General features: G+C 39.1%; 1 protein-coding gene across 12 annotated transcripts in view; it reads right to left on the bottom strand.

The window, feature by feature from the left end:
* Positions 1-33: 33 nt before the first annotated feature.
* ACOT12 (acyl-CoA thioesterase 12) overlaps positions 34-18,741 on the bottom strand; it is a 51,334-nt gene continuing 32,626 nt past the window's right edge. For all 12 annotated transcript variants that reach the window (XM_060009207.1, XM_069540600.1, XM_069540601.1 and 9 more), the window contains 8 exons: positions 18,452-18,602; positions 17,890-17,945; positions 17,541-17,604; positions 16,782-16,865; positions 7,704-7,837; positions 5,834-5,962; positions 4,331-4,457; positions 34-4,065 (listed from right to left, as the gene is read on the bottom strand). In XM_060009207.1, the coding sequence (XP_059865190.1) occupies positions 3,916-4,065; positions 4,331-4,457; positions 5,834-5,962; positions 7,704-7,837; positions 16,782-16,865; positions 17,541-17,604; positions 17,890-17,945; positions 18,452-18,602 (895 nt within the window). In that variant the 3' untranslated portion in view covers positions 34-3,915. The remainder of the gene's footprint in view (positions 4,066-4,330; positions 4,458-5,833; positions 5,963-7,703; positions 7,838-16,781; positions 16,866-17,540; positions 17,605-17,889; positions 17,946-18,451; positions 18,603-18,741) is intronic.

Raw genomic sequence — 18,741 nt, 5'->3', positions numbered from 1 at the left:
ATGGGTAAAATGAGTCATGAACAAGGTTCATAGTTTACATTTCAATAATTTATTCTAAACATAAAACATTCCTTAACATACACATTTTCAACATATATTTTCAAAACTACTCCTATATATATACCAATAAAAATTTCCAAGGTTGTCTCTGAAATGTGCAATAAGAAATATGAACAAAACCATGTGATGGTATATATAAAAATACTCTGGATTTCTCTAGGTTTAATTAAAATTGTTCATTATTTCCTAGAGGTGTTAGACCATAACGGTAAACTATATTCTAAACTGTATAGATCAATTTTTACATTTTTTTCCTCTAGAATTCTTTAAAAATATGATAGAAAAACTGAATATAAATCAGAAACTCAGTTGCATTAAAACCAGGAAGAATTAATAGGGAAGAACGTCCTTTCTTAATCAAAAAGCTTTCAGTCCTGTTAGACGCACTTGAAAACCCTTACTATCAAGAAAGGTATGAAATCTTTAGTGTTCCTGGAGGATATTTTGACACTCCAAAGGAGAAAATAAGCATGACTACATTTTTATGTTCCCTCTGTCCTTAGTCTCCAGCGGCTTGAGGGTGAGTGCTGATGAACGAGCTTTGCTGCTTATCCTTGGTTCAGGCATGTTTGCTTAAAGTCAGGGCACCAAAGAAATCCAGAAAAGCCTGTCGTTAATTCATCTGTCTTTAATTACCTCTCTATTCCAGCCTCTCCAGCGTCTGCTTTTCCTGGAATGTGCCAGAAACACATTCCCATCTCAAAGGCTGTGCCTGGGCTAGTTCTTCTGCAGGAAACATGCTATCTCCAGAGATCCTCATGGTTCAGTCCCTCTCTGCCTTCAGGTTTTCACTGAAATATCCCTCAATGGGGCCTACTCTGACCACCCTATCCACCAGGCCATCAATAACCAAAAGCCCGAATCCTGGATGTATATATTGCTACATTCGTTATATAGAATATTTACTATCTTTCAGTGTGAACTCCCCCCCACACCTTCTTGTTGTTTGACAAAAGTCATGTTTCATGGCCAGAAAAATGTTATTAAATTTTATGTCTTTAACTTGCAGTTCCCTTAAGGAGTAGATGTGAAGCTTCACACTTCTGACCCCTGGTCCACATGCCTGCAATTCCCAGGCATGAGGGCAACTCCTGGAACTCCTCACAAGGCCCCTCCAGCCCTGGTCCAGCTGGAATGTGGGTGGCCGAGGTAAGGAGTGGGGGGGTGGGGCGTCCTGCAAAGTCAGCGGGGCTGAGGGACCCCGGTCTCTGCACTGAGCCATAGCACTGGCCTCCCAGCCCTGGGGAGGGGGGCCCAGAAGCAGCAGAAGCATTTTCCTGCTGCTTCTGGCAAGTGGCCACCCTTTTTAAAATATGAACAACTACCTCCAACACCTCCCCAGCACTCACATCCTTTACCCTGCTTTATTTTTCCATTTAACACTTATCTCCTAAATATTCTATTTATTTATCAATATTTTATTATGATGTTATCAGTATGCTTCTGTTCCTTGCTGAACCCACAGTGCCTAAAAGTGTCTAACACAAAGTAGGTTCTTAATAAATATTTATTGAATGAGTGAAAGAGCAATCAAATACATTTCCATTAAAAAAGGAAATGTAGGGCTTCCTTGGTAGCGCAGTGGTTAAGAATCCGCCTGCCAATGCAGGGGACACGGGTTCGATCCCTGGTCCGGGAAGATGCCACATGCTGTGGAACAGCAGAGTCGTGCACCACAACTACTGAGCCTGCGCTCTAGAACCCACAAGCCACAACCACTGAAGCCCCTGCACCTAGAGCCCGTGCTCCACAACAAGAGAAGCCACTGCAATGAGAAGCCTGCGCACCACAACGAAGAGTAGCCCCTGCTGTCTGCAACTAGAGAAAAGCCTGCATGCAGCAACGAAGACCCAACACAGCCAAAAATAAATAAATTTATAAAAAAAGAAAAAAAAAAAAAGGAAATGTAAACCTAAGGGCTGTTGTTGAATTTTGCAATAGGAATGCCCTAGTCGTGTCATGGTTTGAGGCACAGATTTTAAACTTTTTGAGGTGCCCTATGTAGAGCCTGAATGCATTGCTATCTTTTCCAGTGTCATGCCCTTTTAAAGTCTCTTTAGTCCAGTAGTCTGAAAGTGAGCACTTCAAATTAGGCCTTGATGACCACGTGACTGATAATATTGAAGTGGGGCTAGTGTGGCTGATGTTCAAATTTTATTTAAGTTTGATTAATGTAAATGGTCACATATGGCTAGTGCCTACCATATTGGACAGTGCTTGACTATGCCTGTGTTACAAGTTAGAGTGGGCAACATCTTTATATCTAAAAGTGATCCAGCCAAAGTTACTCTATTCCTTCAACCTCACAATGTTTCTGTTACTGTTCAGGAGAAAGATTCAAAAAAAATAAATAAATTCAGAGGTGTAGGAGAGGCAGCAGTTAGAAGTGTTTCAGTTGTAGGAGAGGGCTGAAATTTTAGCATACAAAACTCTAGTGTACTGTAAGCCTCTTTATTGCTCCTTTTTTTCACCTTTTTAAAATCTAAAAATATTCTCAAAAATCTTTCTACTTTTGGAATGTAATGTATAAGCATGTTTTAATTGACATATCCATTCTTCTTATTGTATATAAATGTTAATTCATAAAATTGGGACACAGTCCAAAGTTCATATAAATAACCTGCTGGCACAGATTAATAAAAATAATTACAGCCAAATTTGGACAGAAGTAAAGATTTGACAAACTAAAGCAGGATGTAACTAATCTCTTAAGTGCTTTAAACTCTTAACGGAGAAGTCCTTTAACTTTTAGAAGTTGTCCTGTAGAGGAAGCTAACTTGACGTATGCTGGTTTGTCTTATGAGTTAAGACAAATCACAGACAGAGTAAAATAATAAATGTTAAAGCCTAGGGGGACTTCCTTGGTGGTGCCGTGGTTAAGAATCCACCTGCCAATGCAGGGGACACGGGTTTGATCCCTGGTCCGGGAAGATCCCATGTGCCGCGGAGCAGCTAAGCCCATGCACCACAACAACTGAGCCCACGTACAACTACTGAAGCCCATGCACCCTGGATCCCGTGCTCCACAACAAGTGAAGCCACCACGGTGAGATACCTGTGTACCGCAATGAAGAGTAGCGCCTGCTCGCCACAACTAGAGAAATCCCATGCACAGCAACAAAGACCCAACACAGACAAAAATAAAATAAATTTTTTTAAAAAGTCTAGGGAATAAAGTTCTAATGTAATGATTATTAAAGTAGAGCTTTCTTAATGCTTTCTCTACAATATCACATTTTGCAGGTACTTTGTGAGTGTAGATAGAGCAATAGATACTAAATTGGTCAGCTAACTTGATATATGTTAAATGACACTAGGAAAGTAGTTCCTATTACTAAAATTGATTGGATTCCATTATGTTTTAATGTCTTCCTAATTTAAAGCTCTAAAACATAATACATCTTGTCAGATGCTCTTGACATACAGATACCTGCTGTACATGGAACAACCCCATACTATTAATCAACTAGCCAACTTATCATTTCTGATTTTATAAAATTTTGTAAACTTTCAAACAGAACATGTAGCCTAAAAACGTTTTGATTATTTTAACCTAACTTCCACCATTTTACAGAACACACAATATTGCATGTGGGAATTTTCCATTGCCTGTGCCCCTGGAAGGGAGCAAAGCCACGGGTGATCTAAAACAGAGTTTTAAAGCTCTTTTAATGTTAACCCAAATCACTGGTATTGGACTTGGGATGCATTTTGTTTTTTAACCTCTTCATAACTGCATTTTGCTTAGACTGATATTAAATTATTTGTGGCCCAGAAGCTTGTCAAGTGTCAGAGCTAAGGGTGCTTGAAATTGAAAGTGGAAAATAAAATGACAGATAATTTAAAGTTTATCATTTAAAATATGCTTATCAACCCATCATCAGTAGTGTTCTCTATGAATTGTATACAGGAGGCTGCTGTCTCTTCAATGGATTTTGACCAGCCACCAAGATTTCCAGCAAAGTAAGGAAGGATGCTAGCAGAAATCTGGTTAAAGTAAGATACCTGTTTCAAAAAACAAAGCAAAACAAAACAATATTTTAATTTCTTACTGACTTGGAGCTTTTTCAAGCAGGGATCTCAATCTTGTTGGTGTAGGGGAGGCTATGACCCTAATCTTTTCGGAATGGATCTGAAAGGATGACCTTAGGATTCCCTGGTGGGTGTGGGTGGACACATTGCAGAATTAGAGTTAATTAGTAAATCCAGGTAAAAGGTTCCTCTGTATCTGTAGGAACAAATTAATCTGCAGATGTTTCATCAAACTTACGGTACATGAACTGCTGTCAATAGCACGGATGAGAAATCCAGCACTTATGATTTCACTTCTGCTGTACTGTGGAGAAGGTGGGACTGATGGCAGAATAACTGACCTCACTGCCACCGTGTAAGTGTGGCTGAAAGATAAAAGGACATTTTCAAAGTTCTTGAGAGAAACAAAGAATAGTTGTTAGAAAATAAATTCCTACAGTTAATGCAACTTGTTTATATAGTAGAAGTAAAACTATAGACACCCAGATCTTTTAGATGAGTGGTATACATAGGAAAAATTCTCTGTGGATACATTCAAGTATAGCAAATAATAAGGGCCATAGGTGTTTTCTGCCTAAGAATTACATATACTTTGTATAACTCCGCAAAGCTGCAGTCAACCTCCAAACTGGTTTTTTTTTTTTTTTTTTTTTGGTGCCCTAATGGGTTGTAATTTCAGTCTCTTCTTTTTTTAATGAAAAATAATACCATTGTTTTAAAGAACCTTCAAACAATAGAGAACCCTATACATTAGAAAATAGAAGTCATCCTTCAGTCCACCATAAGCACAATACATGCTTATCCTAGAGATGACCACGTTATATTGTGATCCTCCAGATCTTTTTATAAATATATAACATTTATGTAAGCAAATGGATGTATGTAGATTTTTACATAAATATAATCATTTTACAAATATTGGTCTATAATTTGATTTTTCACCTAATGGTAAAACTTTGTAGGTGTTTCTGTATCAATGCCTCTGTGACTACTTCATCCTTTTTAATGTTGGTATAGTGCTCTGTAGTGTGGTTCTACCATAATTAATAAGATGGAGCTTCAGTCTATTTCTAATATCTTTTGCCATAGTAAATGATACTACACTGAACATCCATGTGCATTAATCCCACACGAGAGGGATTATTTCTATAGGCCAGCTTTGACATCAGAAATAATGCTGGCTAGTTCCAGGGGTAGACCATAACTGCCCTGGCAGCTTCCACTTCTTGTCCCTTTGAACACCTGCTCTTGGGCCCCGACCCTTCCCCTTAGAACCTAGACACTATTCTCTGAGAAGCCCAATGCCCATGGAGAAGCCATGAACAGACACTCTAATTGACAGCCAGCCATTTTGGGTGTCTAGCACAGTTGAGTCTTTGTAAATTCTGAACCAAAACCAATTCCTGGTATTTTATTTGGCTTTCACTGCATTTTTACAATAACGGAATATTTTGAAGGTTTGCTAAATATCCGTTTTACATCTGCATAGAGCAAAAGGAAAGGGAACTGCTTTACGAGTCTCACAGATGCTTTGCACATGGCTGGCACTTAATAGATAATTGTTTCTTTCTGGTTCTTTGTTTTTTAATGATAACTAAAGCCTCATCTAGAAAAAATTCACATGAACATCATTCAAGACCAGAAATGCTTATTCCATTGACTTCTTTGTTTTCATATCAACTTTTTCTTTCTACTCTATATTATAAGACATTGCTATAACACTTGAATTACATATACTCACCCATCTTTGAGAGGCCTTCTTCGTGAAACAAGTACTACCAAGTCTTTGGGTTTGTCATCATTCACCACAGGACAAGTGATATAATATATCTGATCATCTTCACTTACCCAGTCTATGACTTCACAGGACCTATGTAAATAGAACAGTGACAGAAAGTCTGCATTTTACTACCTGGTAGAATAAGGCATTCGTTTTGTTTGTTTGCGTAACTTCATTATTGGTGTCCATATTCACCCTTCTGCTCACATAACCATCCCCCCAAAGCCAGCATCATTTCTTAAAGTCTGTTTTTAGAGTTGTTTGGCCAGAAGGAATAATTCTGCATGTGATGAAAAGAATGCTGGCCATCTGACTCTAAGGTCACTGCCCTCAACACTGAAGAGAAAGACACTTTTCTTTTTTCCACAAAATTATTTTTCTCTAGGATCAAGTAATAATATTTTGAAGACTAGTGAATTATATAGACAATCCGACGACTCTGAGGTAAAGGAATATGGTATATTGGGAAAGAGAACTAAGCTTGGAATCAAGCAACTTGCCTTTGAGTCTCAAATTGCTTAGTAGCTATGTTATGTTAGGCAAGTCACTTTTTTTTCATCTATAAAATGTAGATAATAGTACCTATGGGGTTATTGTGAGGATCAAGTGAAAACACCTGGCACAGTACCTGAATCATGATAGATGCACCAAAATAGTAAGTGGAATTAGAATTCATTCATTGAAGTTCAGTTAGGCTAGACTGTCAGGTGATATAGAAAATAATGGGAGATACATTTGAAAAAAGCAGCAAGTTTAGGCATTATTCTTGCTAAAATCTTTGTACTTATAGAGTTATCTACAAAGATCTACGCAAGAAAATCGTCAAGTGTTTCCTCTTCTCTCCGAATGTTTATTATTGTAACATTAACCAGGATGTATCATTCTGGCCTCTATGCAAATGTAACACATGAGCCCAGAGATGTTTCACTTTAATGGTGTTAAATTGTCTATTACATGCTGTTAATCACAGTGAGATTTGGACATTTAAAAGATGAAACTCTACTTCATCCAAATTAGGAAGTAAATGGTAATGCTGAATATAATAGGTATAATCTTACTAATCCTTTCCTTCAAGCAAGGTGTCCATGAGGCCTGAGCCCTGCAGCCCAGGAGCTTGGACTCCTTGAAGAAGGGGGTGTTGCCCTGACAGTGCAGTTGACAAGATGCCCAGCTCTGCATTCCAGGAAAGGAGGGAGAGTGGAGAAGATTGGATTAGGGATGTGGGAGACAACGAGTAACAGAAGAGATGTAGGCTGACAGGAGTGGGCCCTGATCAGACATGGAGAGCAGGAAGGAATGTACTCATAGAGCTGCTTCTCCCAGCTTCTCACCAGGGAGTGCTGCTTCACAGAAAAAGAGGGGACTATCAAATAAAGATCAAGAGTGGGAAGTTGGAGGGACTATTTGATAATCACTTCCTCAAGAGCAATGAGACTGTGTATTAAAGTACAAGAGTGTAGAATTCAGAGCCTGACAGACCTGGGTTCCAATTCAGGTTCCATTGCTTTACTGCCTGTGTAATGTTGGCAAGTCTTGGGATCTCTCTCTTGTTAAATAGGAATAATATCAACTTTGAAGAGTTATTGATAGGAGTACAATAGATGTGGGTAAAGCATGTCAACTCAATATAGATGAAAAATAGATGATTATAATAATTTTTGTGTCTCTCAGTAGCACCTGATGCAGTTTTCCATGCAGAGCAAACTTTAGCAAATACTGTTTAATAAAACAATAGGTCATACATTGGGCAATGGAGATACACTGCAATGTAGAGGTTATCTTTTACATGATGTCAGGGTTGAATAAGAAAATATTTAAAATTTATTCTTACATGTAATGGGGGTCCCACAAAGGTCGCTTGGTAAAGTCAGACAAGAGATGATAAGCCAAGTGTGCTGGTCTTTCCACATGCTTTTCAACACAAACAGATAAAATATTGTGCTCTTCCAGAGTATATATTTTTATCTAAAAGAAAATAACAAGAAAAAAATTACAAAGAAAATTAGGTGTTTTTACATTAAAACCACAGCATATGTACGTAGTCATAGGCGGATTGCACTAGCTAAGGCATCTTGGCACCTGGGTAATAATGAAGCCAAATGATGGCAAGTTCACTTTAAATACTTGGATGTCTAGAGCTCAGACCAGGATGCTATGCCCCTGTGTCATCTAAATAATATGTGACTTGAGGGTGGTTTATTATTGTGCAATAGTTTTTCTCATGAAAAATTAAGAATATAAGCCTTTCTTTCTTTATCCCTTTGTGGTATTTCCCTGCCTCTATCCAGGAACAGCAGAAATTATAACCAGACTGCTGGGCAAGTCAGTGCTTCATGTCCCCCTAAGACCTTGGAGCCAAGGCTGCAGCCTCACGTACTTTCTCAGGATGTCAGGCATGCCTTCACGTGGGCTGAGGGAGCCCAGGGAGTAAGTCAACACCTCTAGAGCCAACTCAGCCTCTCAACAGGGCCGCTGAAGCGTTTCTTCAGCACAAAGAATTCTTTCATTTGTGAATCACAAGAGCTCGTCTTTCAAGGCGGCCAATTCCTGGGTTTCTAGTGCCTATTATTCCTTAGATAAGAGGAGGCTTGTCGTGGGGATCCATTTGATGTATACTTAAACATTCATGTATCCCTTGTTACTCTGAACTTTCCTTCTACTCTGCTTTGGCCAGTAATCAGAGATACATGTTCAGCTAAGAGCATATTTCTATCCTGCCCATTTTCTCCATCTCTTTCAGGGTGCTTTGAAGACAGTGTTGAAATTTGCCATCTTATAATCATTCCCATGGCAACAAGCTGTGAGAAGACAAACAAACATAGGGTTAAGACTTCACTGCAGGAATCAAGCAGATGGAAAAATCAGGCTGTGAGGGAGAAAACCTTTATTTAAACATAAATATCTTTAGGAAGAGAATGAAGAAATGAGAAACTGACTAAAAGCAGCTTAGAAAGGTAAGAAGTGACTATTTGCTTATGCTTTTACCTCTCTAATTGACCTCAGTGCGAAGCCTGTCTTTAAATTGAGCCTGCAAAGGAGGACATGATGTAGGCTGTGGGCACTTATCAAAGAGAAAGAAAACCATGAATGCAGCTGTAGTTGGTGGCTGAGACTCACCCCAGCATAGACATGCCTACCTTTGCCCCCATACAGCAGAAGTCGAAGCAGGTTCATTGGTGTAAATCCAGAGGGAAGTCACCTTATCAAAGCCTGGTGTCCATGTGGCTCTTAGCCAGCCTGTTGGGGCTCTGCAGTCTCAGAGGAGGCAAGGGCAGGGGGCCAGAGTGAATCCCATCACCTCAGTCAGATTCTGGCCATGGGGCAACCATGGTTAACCTTGGTGGAACCAGGGTGGAGTAGGATGTAACACTGGACTGAGCATTTTTTAAAGGTTGAATTGTGTGTCCCCCGCCCCTCAATTCATGTATTAAAAGTCCTAACCCCCAGTAGCTCAGAATGTGACCTTATTTGGAAATAGGGTCATTGCAGGTGTAATAAGTTAAGATGAGGTTATACTGCAGTAGAATGGGCCCCTAACCCAATATGACTGGTGTCCTTATAAAAAGGGGCAATGTGGACACATAAACATACATGCACACACACTGGGAGAATCCCATATGAAGGTGAAGGCAGAGGTCAGGTGGTGCATCTACAACCCAAGGAATGCCAAAGATTGCCAGCAAAGCACCGGAAGTTAGGGGAAAGACCTGGAATAGATTCTCGCTCACTCCCTCAGAAGGAACCAACACTGCCAAGACCTTGATCTCAGACTTCCAGCTTCCAAAACTGCAAGGCATCCAGTTTGTGGAACTCTTAGGGCAGCCCTAGGAAACTATCACAGCACTTTTCCAGGTTGCAAATACATGCTGCTGCTTCCTATCCTGGAACCAAAACAAACTTCACGCTAAGTAGCCATCATTAAATTCTGCCCTTATAAAACTCACTTGACTTATCCAGTGCCAAGTGCAGTATTGGATGAGTGGATGATATTTTGATCCTTTCCCCAAAGTTAAAAGTAGCAGACAATCAGAGTTAATGACATTGATGCAGACACAGCAGACAAGGAAAGGCAGCGGTTGTTGTTGGTTCTCTTTAAACTGTACTATTTTAGGAAAGCCAACTTTGGCTTAGTGTAAAAATTCTCCAAGACCAACTCTCCAAGAAAACGAGTTCCCTTTCATGCTTGGAAGAAGACAGGTTAAATTCCATTTATCATCTCAAATGTTTTATCATTTGGTGCCTGGAGAATTTTAGTCACGAAATGAAGCTTATAGTAGGCCCAAAATCTGCTGGAGCTTGTTAACATTTTACTAATGATATATTTTTTCATTCTAATAAGATTCTGTTTAATGGGTTTGGATCTTATATAAATAGCACAAGAGGAAATAACTCAAAGTTTTAGAATTTTATACTATCTGTTGACAAATATGTTATTGATACTATATTGTGGAAAGGAGGACAAAACTTGTTTTTACAGAGTCATGGGGACAGGGGTAGAGTCCTTGGAGGTAGGTTACCCCCTGGGCTAAGGGGAGGAGACATGATCAGGTGGAGCTCTGGGACCAGCCCCAGCTTCAATGAGAATAGCTCTTCTTTGGTCTGTTTCCTGTGGGTTTTGTCCTGTGTGAAGGTTTTCACATGATCCTTGCCATTCTGGCTTCCAGTACACTCTCAGCTACTCCCTAAATAAAAAGCTACTCCTGTCAGGTCAATCTCTTACCCATGCCAATTCCAACCAGGAAGGTTTGGCTCAAAGCTACTCACTGCCTAGAAAGCACCCTTTACCCCTCCAGCAATTTACCCTTACACTATCTTCAAGGAGGAAAGAATCAACTCCTCTCCAAAGTTGTCTCTAAACAACTGTCTTCCCTGACTTCGAATTGCTAAGAGCTGACCTTTGCGGTTTAAATACTACAATGTCTCACTTGTTTATAAACTACCTTAAAATTATCCTTCAGCTATGATATGTATATATGTGATGCTTTCAAGATAGACTATAAGCTCCTTTAAGATGGGTGTTCATCTTTTGCTCCTTGTATTACTGGTATTATTAATTCCAACACTATACATTGAAAATGAAATATGGGTTAAAATAGTAAGTACTGCCCAATTTCGTTACAAATACTAGAAATTTTAGAATTTTGCCATCTATCAAAATTTATATCAAAATGAGTATAGATTTTTATAACCCAAAATAAGTATAATTCTTAACAGGCTGTTTTGTTGTAAGAATTTATTCAGCTAAAAGGTGACAGAAAAAAATGTGAGCTGTATTTTTAAATTAAAAGCATATAATGGTGAAGGTGGTTAAAAAAACCACATAAAAGCTTTAAAAAGTGGGAGAGAAAAGGGGGATAACTCAGAAAGAAAAAATTAGATTTTTATTATAAATACAATCTAAAAAAAAAGGAGGGCTTCAAATTCAACAGAGATAACATAAGAATGTTTAATTATACAGTGTTCTCTAATAAGTATCTGTACAAAACTTAAGAATTAATTATTGATGGCTCTCCTTAGACACTAGCAAATATACGTTTATTTGTTTAGATTGGTTTCTGGCACAAAACTCTTTAAGAATTGAAATTTTAATGACTTCACTAAATATGTTCTCGTCCTTCATTCCAGACATGAGTTTGTCCTTTGCTATGCTGCTCATGAATGCTCGGATGCCAGCAATGATGCAAGAAACAGATTTCATATTAGTAAAAGAAAACAGTCTTGAAGCAGCTTTTATGAGGGTTAAAGAGAAGCAAGTAACTTAGTTATGTTAAACCTGTATTTCTGCATCACTGAACCAAACACACAGATGGAAACCTAACTGGATCCAAAGAAGGTAAGGAAGACCCTGAAAGGATTCAGAATTGAGCACCAAGACATAATAAAAGCAAACAACCAAAGCCAAAACACGCAGAGGAGGTCAAAGTCAGAGCTGAAAACAATAAATGAAGTAACTGAATTTGCTTTGATTTCAGGGTAAGTGACCATATAACTTATTATCCAAAGTGGAACACTTAGGCACTGTTAATAATTATGAGGGGAAAACCAGGACTGTCCCAGGAAAACCAGAACATATGGTAATCATATTTTAGAGGCTACTGTTTCATTGATGATGAAAAACAGTACACACTGAAATGTGAGCATAGACAAAATGTCAGCATTATTGAGCATCTCCTGAATGCCAGGCAGTGCTGTGTTCTGGGACTATAGTCATGAACAAAATGGTCCTTAAAGAACTTATAATCTGTTTAGTGTGGACATCAGCCTCAAAGGCTCTCCTGATATACCTTTGAAATTAGATAAAATTAAAATCCAAATGATATACATTAATTTAAATTTGATGACATGCAAAACATTGTAAAAGGTGCTGAGAAGAAAGATGTCAAGACAAGGCTTCTTTCTTAAGATGTTTATAATCTAGGGAAAAAGACCATATGTAAAAAGTTAAATTACTATGAAAGACAAATACTAACTCAACATAGCTGTGGGAGAAATGTCATGAGATAATGCATAATTAATTGACAAGTTAATCATAAAGAAGTAATTGTTAAAGGAATTCCTAGAGGGATAAGTTCCTTCAGTCAGGAGTGATTGGCTTTATGGAAAAGCATTTGTCCTGGGTCATGAAGACCAGGTAGGACTGGGGTAGATAGGAGAAGGAGAGAGAGGTGGAACATGAGAACTAAGCTCAGAGGTAGGAATGTGTAGGGCGATTTGAAGGACCCTAGATCAGCCAGTGTGGAGGAGTAGAGACAGGGCTGGAAAGATACTTGACTCTTAAAAAAATTTCCCTCAAAGATTTTTTTACCTTTTAAAAAATTGAAATACAGTTTATTTACAATATTATATTAGTTTCAGGTGTATAACATAGTGATTTAATATTTTATAGCTTATACTCCTATATATATGAATATATATGTGACTATATATGAATCTATATAGATGTACATATCTATATTTATACATTAGATATATACCCAGTAGTAGAATTGCTGGATCATATGGTTGTTCTATTTTTAGTTTTTTGGGGTACCTCCATACTGTTTTCCAAGTGGCTGTACTAGTCTACATTCCCACAAACAGTGTACTAGGGTTCCCTTTTCTCCACTTCTTCACCAATATTTGTTATTTGTGGTCTTTTTATTGATAGCCATTCTGACAGGTATAAGGTGATACCTCATTGTGGTTTTAATTTGTATTTCTCTGATGATTAGGACTGTTGAGCATCTTTTCATGTGCCTGTTAGCCATCTGTATGTCTTTGGAAAAATATCTATTCAGGTCTTCTGCCCATTTTTTAATCAGATTGTTTATTTTTTTTGATATTGAGTTGTATGAGCTGTTTATATGTATGAGCTGTTTATATGTATGAGTTGTATGAGCTGTTTATATGGCCCCTTATTGGTCATGTCATTTGCAAATATTTTCTTCCATTCAGCAGGTGTTGATGGTTTCCCTTGCCGCGCAAAAGCTTTTAGCTTCAAAGCTAAATGCTCTGGGGGCTTTTCCTCCCGATGCCAGACCCCCAGACTGGGGAGCCTGACATGGGGCTCAGAACTCTCACTCCTGTGGCAGAACCTCTGTGATATAATTATTTTCCAGTTTGTGGGTCGCCTACCTGGTGAGCATGGAATTTGATTGTATTGCAAATGCACCCCTACTACCATCTCATTGTGGCTACTTTGTCTTTGGATGTAGAATATCTTTTTTGGTAAGTTCCAGTCTTTTTTGTCGATGGTTGTCGATGGTTGTTCAAAAGCCGCCAGGCTTTTGTTGATGGTTGTTATTTTGGTGTTTTCATGAGAGGAGGTGAGCTCAAGTCCTTCTACTTCACTATCTTGTCTTCCTCCCCTTTATCGTTATATAATGCCCTTCTTTGTCTTTTGTTATAGACTTTGTTTTAAAGTCTATTTTGTCTAATATGATTATTGCTACCCCTGCCTTCTTGCTGTTTCTGTTTGTATAAAATCTTTTTCCATTCCCTCATTTTTGGTCTGTGTGTGTGTTTAGCTCTGAAGTCAGTCTCTTGTAGGCAGCATATAGAAGGGTCTTGTTTTTTATCCAGTCAACCACCCTCTGTCTTTTGATTGGAGCATTTAGCCCATTGACGTTTAAAGTAATTATTGATATTATTGCCATCTTATTACTTGTTTTCCAGTTTTTTTGGTAGTTCTTCTTGTTTATTTCTTTTTGTTTGTTTGTTTCTGCCCTTGTGGTTTGATTATTTTCTTTAGTAGTGTGCTTGAGTTCCTTTCTTTTTGTTTTTTTGCATCTATTTAAGTTTCTGATTTGGGGTTACCATGGTGTTCATATATGTTGTCATGTAACTATATGCTTGTTTCAAACTGACAGTCCTTTAAGTTCAAACACATTCTAAAAGGTCTACATTTTTTTCTCTCCTCCCTCACATTTTATGATTTTGATGTTTATCCCTTAACTGTTTATTGTAGTTATATTTTATTTTATTTATAGTTTTTGTCTTTTAATATTTATACTAACTTATTTAAATGGTTGATCCACAGCCTTTAATAGTGGGGTTTTTCCTTTCCTATGACTTCTTACTTCTTGTTGTAGCCTTTTCTTTTCCACTTAGGGAAGACTTTAACATTTATTTTAGGGTTGGTTTAGTACTGATGAACTCCTTTATTTTTTGCTTGTCTGAGAAGTTCTTTATCATTCCTTCAACTCTAGATGATAATCTTGCTGGGTAGAGTATCCTAGGTTGTAGGTTTTTCCCTTTCAGCACTTTAAATATATTATGCCACTCCCTTCTTTCTTGTAAAGTTTCTGCAGAAAAATCAGCTGATAGCCTATTGGGGAGTGGGTGTCTTGTCCTTGTATGTGTCTCTGTTTTTTCTCTTGCTGTCTTTAGAATTCTCTCTTTTTCTTTAACTTTTGCCATTTTAATTCTGGTATGTCTTGATGTGGGTCTCTCTGTGCTTCCTGTACTTGAATATCTGTTTCCTCTTTCAGGTTCAGGAAGTTTTCAATCATAACTTTTCCAAATACATTTTTGACCACTTTCTCTCTTCTCCTTCTGGGACCCCTATAATATGAATGTTAGTATGCTTGATGTTGTCCCAGAGGTCCCTTAAACAAACTAGTTTTATTTTTTTTAATTTATTTTTCTTTTTGCTGTTCTGATTGGGTGATTTCCATTATTCTATCTTCCATGTTACTTATGTGTTCTTTATTACCTAGTCTGCTTTTAAATCCTTCTAGTGTGTTTTTCATTTCCATTATTGTATTTTTCAGCTCTGACTGGTTCTTTTTTTTTTAATTGGAGTATAGTTGATTAACAATGTTGTGTTAGTTTCAGGTATACAGTAAAGTGTTTCAGTTATATATATACATATGTCCGTTCCTTTTCAGATTCTTTTCCCATATAGGTTATTTCAGAATACTGAGTAGAGTTCCCTGTGCTATACAGTAGGTCCTTGTTGATTATCTCTTTTATATATAGTAGTGTGTATACGTTAATTCCTGACTCCTAATTTATCCCTGACTTGTTCTTTTTTTTAATATTTTCTAGTTCCTTGTTAAAATTCTCACTGTATTCATCTATTCTTTTCCCTAGTTCAGTTAGTATTTTTATTACTAATGCTTTTAGCTCTTTATGTGGTAAATTATTTATCTCTGTTTCATTAGTTGTTTTATCAGGGTTTTTTGTTCTTTCATTTAAAACAAATTCCTCTGTTTTCTCATTTTGCTTAACTTTCTCTGTCTCTATGAAATTAGGTGAAACAGCTACTTATCCTGGTCTTGAAGGGTATCCTTGTGTGGGAATGTCCATATGCAGTCCATATCTGCCCTGTGGCTTTGGTGGGAGAGCTGGATCTGACGTGAGCATGAGTCACATCTTCCCCCAGGGTGTGCTGGCAGCTATCACCTTGGTGGGAGTGGGGGGCTGGATATGGAGGGGCTAAAGCCAGAGCTAGCTGTGAGCTAGGGCTTCTCCTATGCTTGGTGGCCATTACTGCCCTACTGGGCAGTGAGGGGGTCCCAACGTGCTGGCACAGAAGCCCTGAGGGTTGGGTCCAAGCTAGTTCTGTTCCATCTAAGTGTGCGCTCTCCCCTATTCCAGCAGTGGCACCATCACCGCAGAGGGGAGAAGTGCTGGAGCAAGAAGGCCCAGAGTGGGTACCCGGTGTAGGCTGGGGTATGTGCTAGGCAGTCTTGGCACACCAGTCAGAGCTCCAGACTGCTTGTGATCCACCACCTTCACGAGCACCAGTAATGGCCACCCTTGCCCTGTTCAGATGCAGTGCCTGGTCTGAGCTGGCTCCATTTCTGCCAGCTGTGCAACCTTCTCAGCAGTGGCAACCTTCACCCTAGTGGGGAGCTGCAGTGGAGCCAGAGGGGCTGCAGTGGATGCTTGGCATGGGCCAGGGTGTGCACTGTGGTGGTTGCAGGAAACCAGCCAGAGCCCTGGGAAGTTTCAATCTGCTTCCTTTGCCTGGTTCCCAGGAGTAAGGAAGCATGTGTATGCTCTTTAAGAGCAGAGTCTAGGTTTCTTATAGCCCTCCTGTTAGTCCCACTGGTTTTTAAACAAGCTAAGGGGACTCCTTCTCCCGGTATCAGACCCCAGGGCTGAGGTGTCCTCTCCTAGGGCTGCAGGTCCTGACCAGATTGCTTCTCTTCCCCTCCTACCTGACTCCATGTGGATCTTTCTCTGCAGACTTGTTTGTTGTATAAGAGTCTTTCTGCCACTCTCCAGTTTGTTTTCAGTGTGAATTGCTCCACATGTAGATGTATTTTTGATGTGTTCGTAGTGGGAGGTGAGCTCAGTGTCCTTGTACTCTGCCATCTTGATCTCCATTTTTTCCTTCTTAAAAGTAGCAGAACAACCACTACCATGACAACTTTCATTTGTGATGGGCAGTGGGTTGTGTGTATACCTGGATGCCTCCTACCTTTTCCACAGCACTGGTAACCTCCCAACCACTTTTGGCCGCCAGGCTTTTGAGAGCCTCCACATTGCCATTACTCAAGGATACCTAAAACACAAATATTTGAAATGCTGTGAGTTCAGTGCAGATATGTGATCAAATATTTTCTGCTTAGAAAGTGGGCACTGTTAGAGCCAAAGTGATGATGTTGAGGTTAGAACTAAGTTATAGGAACATAATTTCTGTCTCAAACTCTTAATGCCGAATTCAAACAGGTAATGTGAGTCATATATGCTTAGCAGATTAGTATCATTTTAATTAGCATCCTAAGCAAAGACAAGAACACCCTTCAGTATGACTTGTAATCAAAGGGTAATAAGTAAACTTGGATTTCCCTTTACATTTTATGGTCAAAAACATTAAAATGACTAATACTTCTCTATTGTGTTATAAAAACGCAAGCCAGTGGGCATGTCATTCAACACAAGCTATGATGAAACACCAGATCTCAATGTCCTATGTTGCTTGAATGCATTTGATGGCAGAGCATCCAGAGTCTGTATTCAGGAACGATACATATAATTCAAACAAGGCAGTGAAGCAGCTGGCTGAAAACTAGTTGCTGATAGCTTGGTTTTGTTTCATTTTTGAGATGACTGGTTGCTATAATTCACCTTTTCATCTAACCTGTGTAGGCACAACATGAGTCAGTTAAATGAGGGGATTTCCATTTTTGTAATGAAGTGATTTTACATGAAGAGCTTCAGATCATAAAACTGTCACCTGGTTGCCAGTATCCCAGTGTATGCAAAGTGGAACCTCTCCTTTGTGGGAAATAATGTATTTTCTGGAAAAAAATTAAAATATTAAATAACAGTTTTCTTCCCTGTATTTAGCACACAGCAATAACTATGACAGTTTCTTGAACTGAAATCAGCAGTTTTAAAAAGCTGCCTTTACTGGTGGAACAATCAGAAAGAACAATTTCCATCACAGTAGTCTCCACAGTCAAAAAGCATCAGACCTTCTCTTTTTACGTTATGTGGGAATAGAGACACAGAGAGGGCTCTTTGCTATGTAATTTGTCAGATGAGAGAAGATTCCATAAAATCCTTACACCTAAGTCCCTTACCTGCCTAGGCGAATTCTCTTGCGTGCAAGAGCTCCACGATACCGTCTAAAATCATCCTTAAATAAAAAACAAAGTAAAATCAATAAATTTCTAATATTTTAGTGCTACAATCCCTAAGTTTCTCTCTCCTAAGTCAGTTGAAAAGGCTAATTGGGACAAGGGGTCTCTACGTGAACTATCTTCAGGTCAGAGTTGGCAGTAAGGCAGCTTATTCCGAAAGGCTTAATTCCGATGAGTGTAGAGCAGCATAGAGAACTGGGTGTAAGGTGGGAGAAGAGACTCAGAAATGAGACACGGAAGACGATATGCTCCCAACAGTAGCACGTGGCTGAGTAGATGTGAAGTCTTCAGTGACTTCATCATTTAAAGAAATGACTAGAGTGATTTGGAAAAAGAAGAAAAAGACCATTTTACTTTGTGATGCAGAAAAGAAAGAAAACCAAAGGGGAATAGACATGGAGGTTGTTGCCAGTTCAGGGAAAGATTCTGTGTGGAGCTCTGTACCCACAGCTTCCCCAGAATAAGTGGTCTGATTACTGAACCACACATGCTAATAACTGACCTTTGACATCGGTTTGATTCTGGGGAATGTGATCAGTTCTTCCTTATCATCGACAGCATTATAAATGAGAAACGCACTGTTGATATGACGGCCCCGGCCCCCAGACCACTCCTGGCAGTCAAAGGCCTCCACGCGCACTCCCACTTCGACACTGCAGACGGGCGACAAGGGCAGTGGGCAGAGAAACTGAGCATGCCAGGCCTACTCTGCCCACTGCCCCACCACCTCCTCCAGGGAAGGAAGAGAATGAGGACCCTGGGTTGTTTCATTGTCATCTGCTAATCTATGCA

Source organism: Delphinus delphis, chromosome 3 (assembly GCF_949987515.2).
Source record: "Delphinus delphis chromosome 3, mDelDel1.2, whole genome shotgun sequence".
Classification (NCBI taxonomy): Eukaryota; Metazoa; Chordata; class Mammalia; order Artiodactyla; family Delphinidae; genus Delphinus; species Delphinus delphis.
Note: the sequence above shows the minus strand (reverse complement) of the source record. Positions and strands in the feature narration are given on the sequence as shown.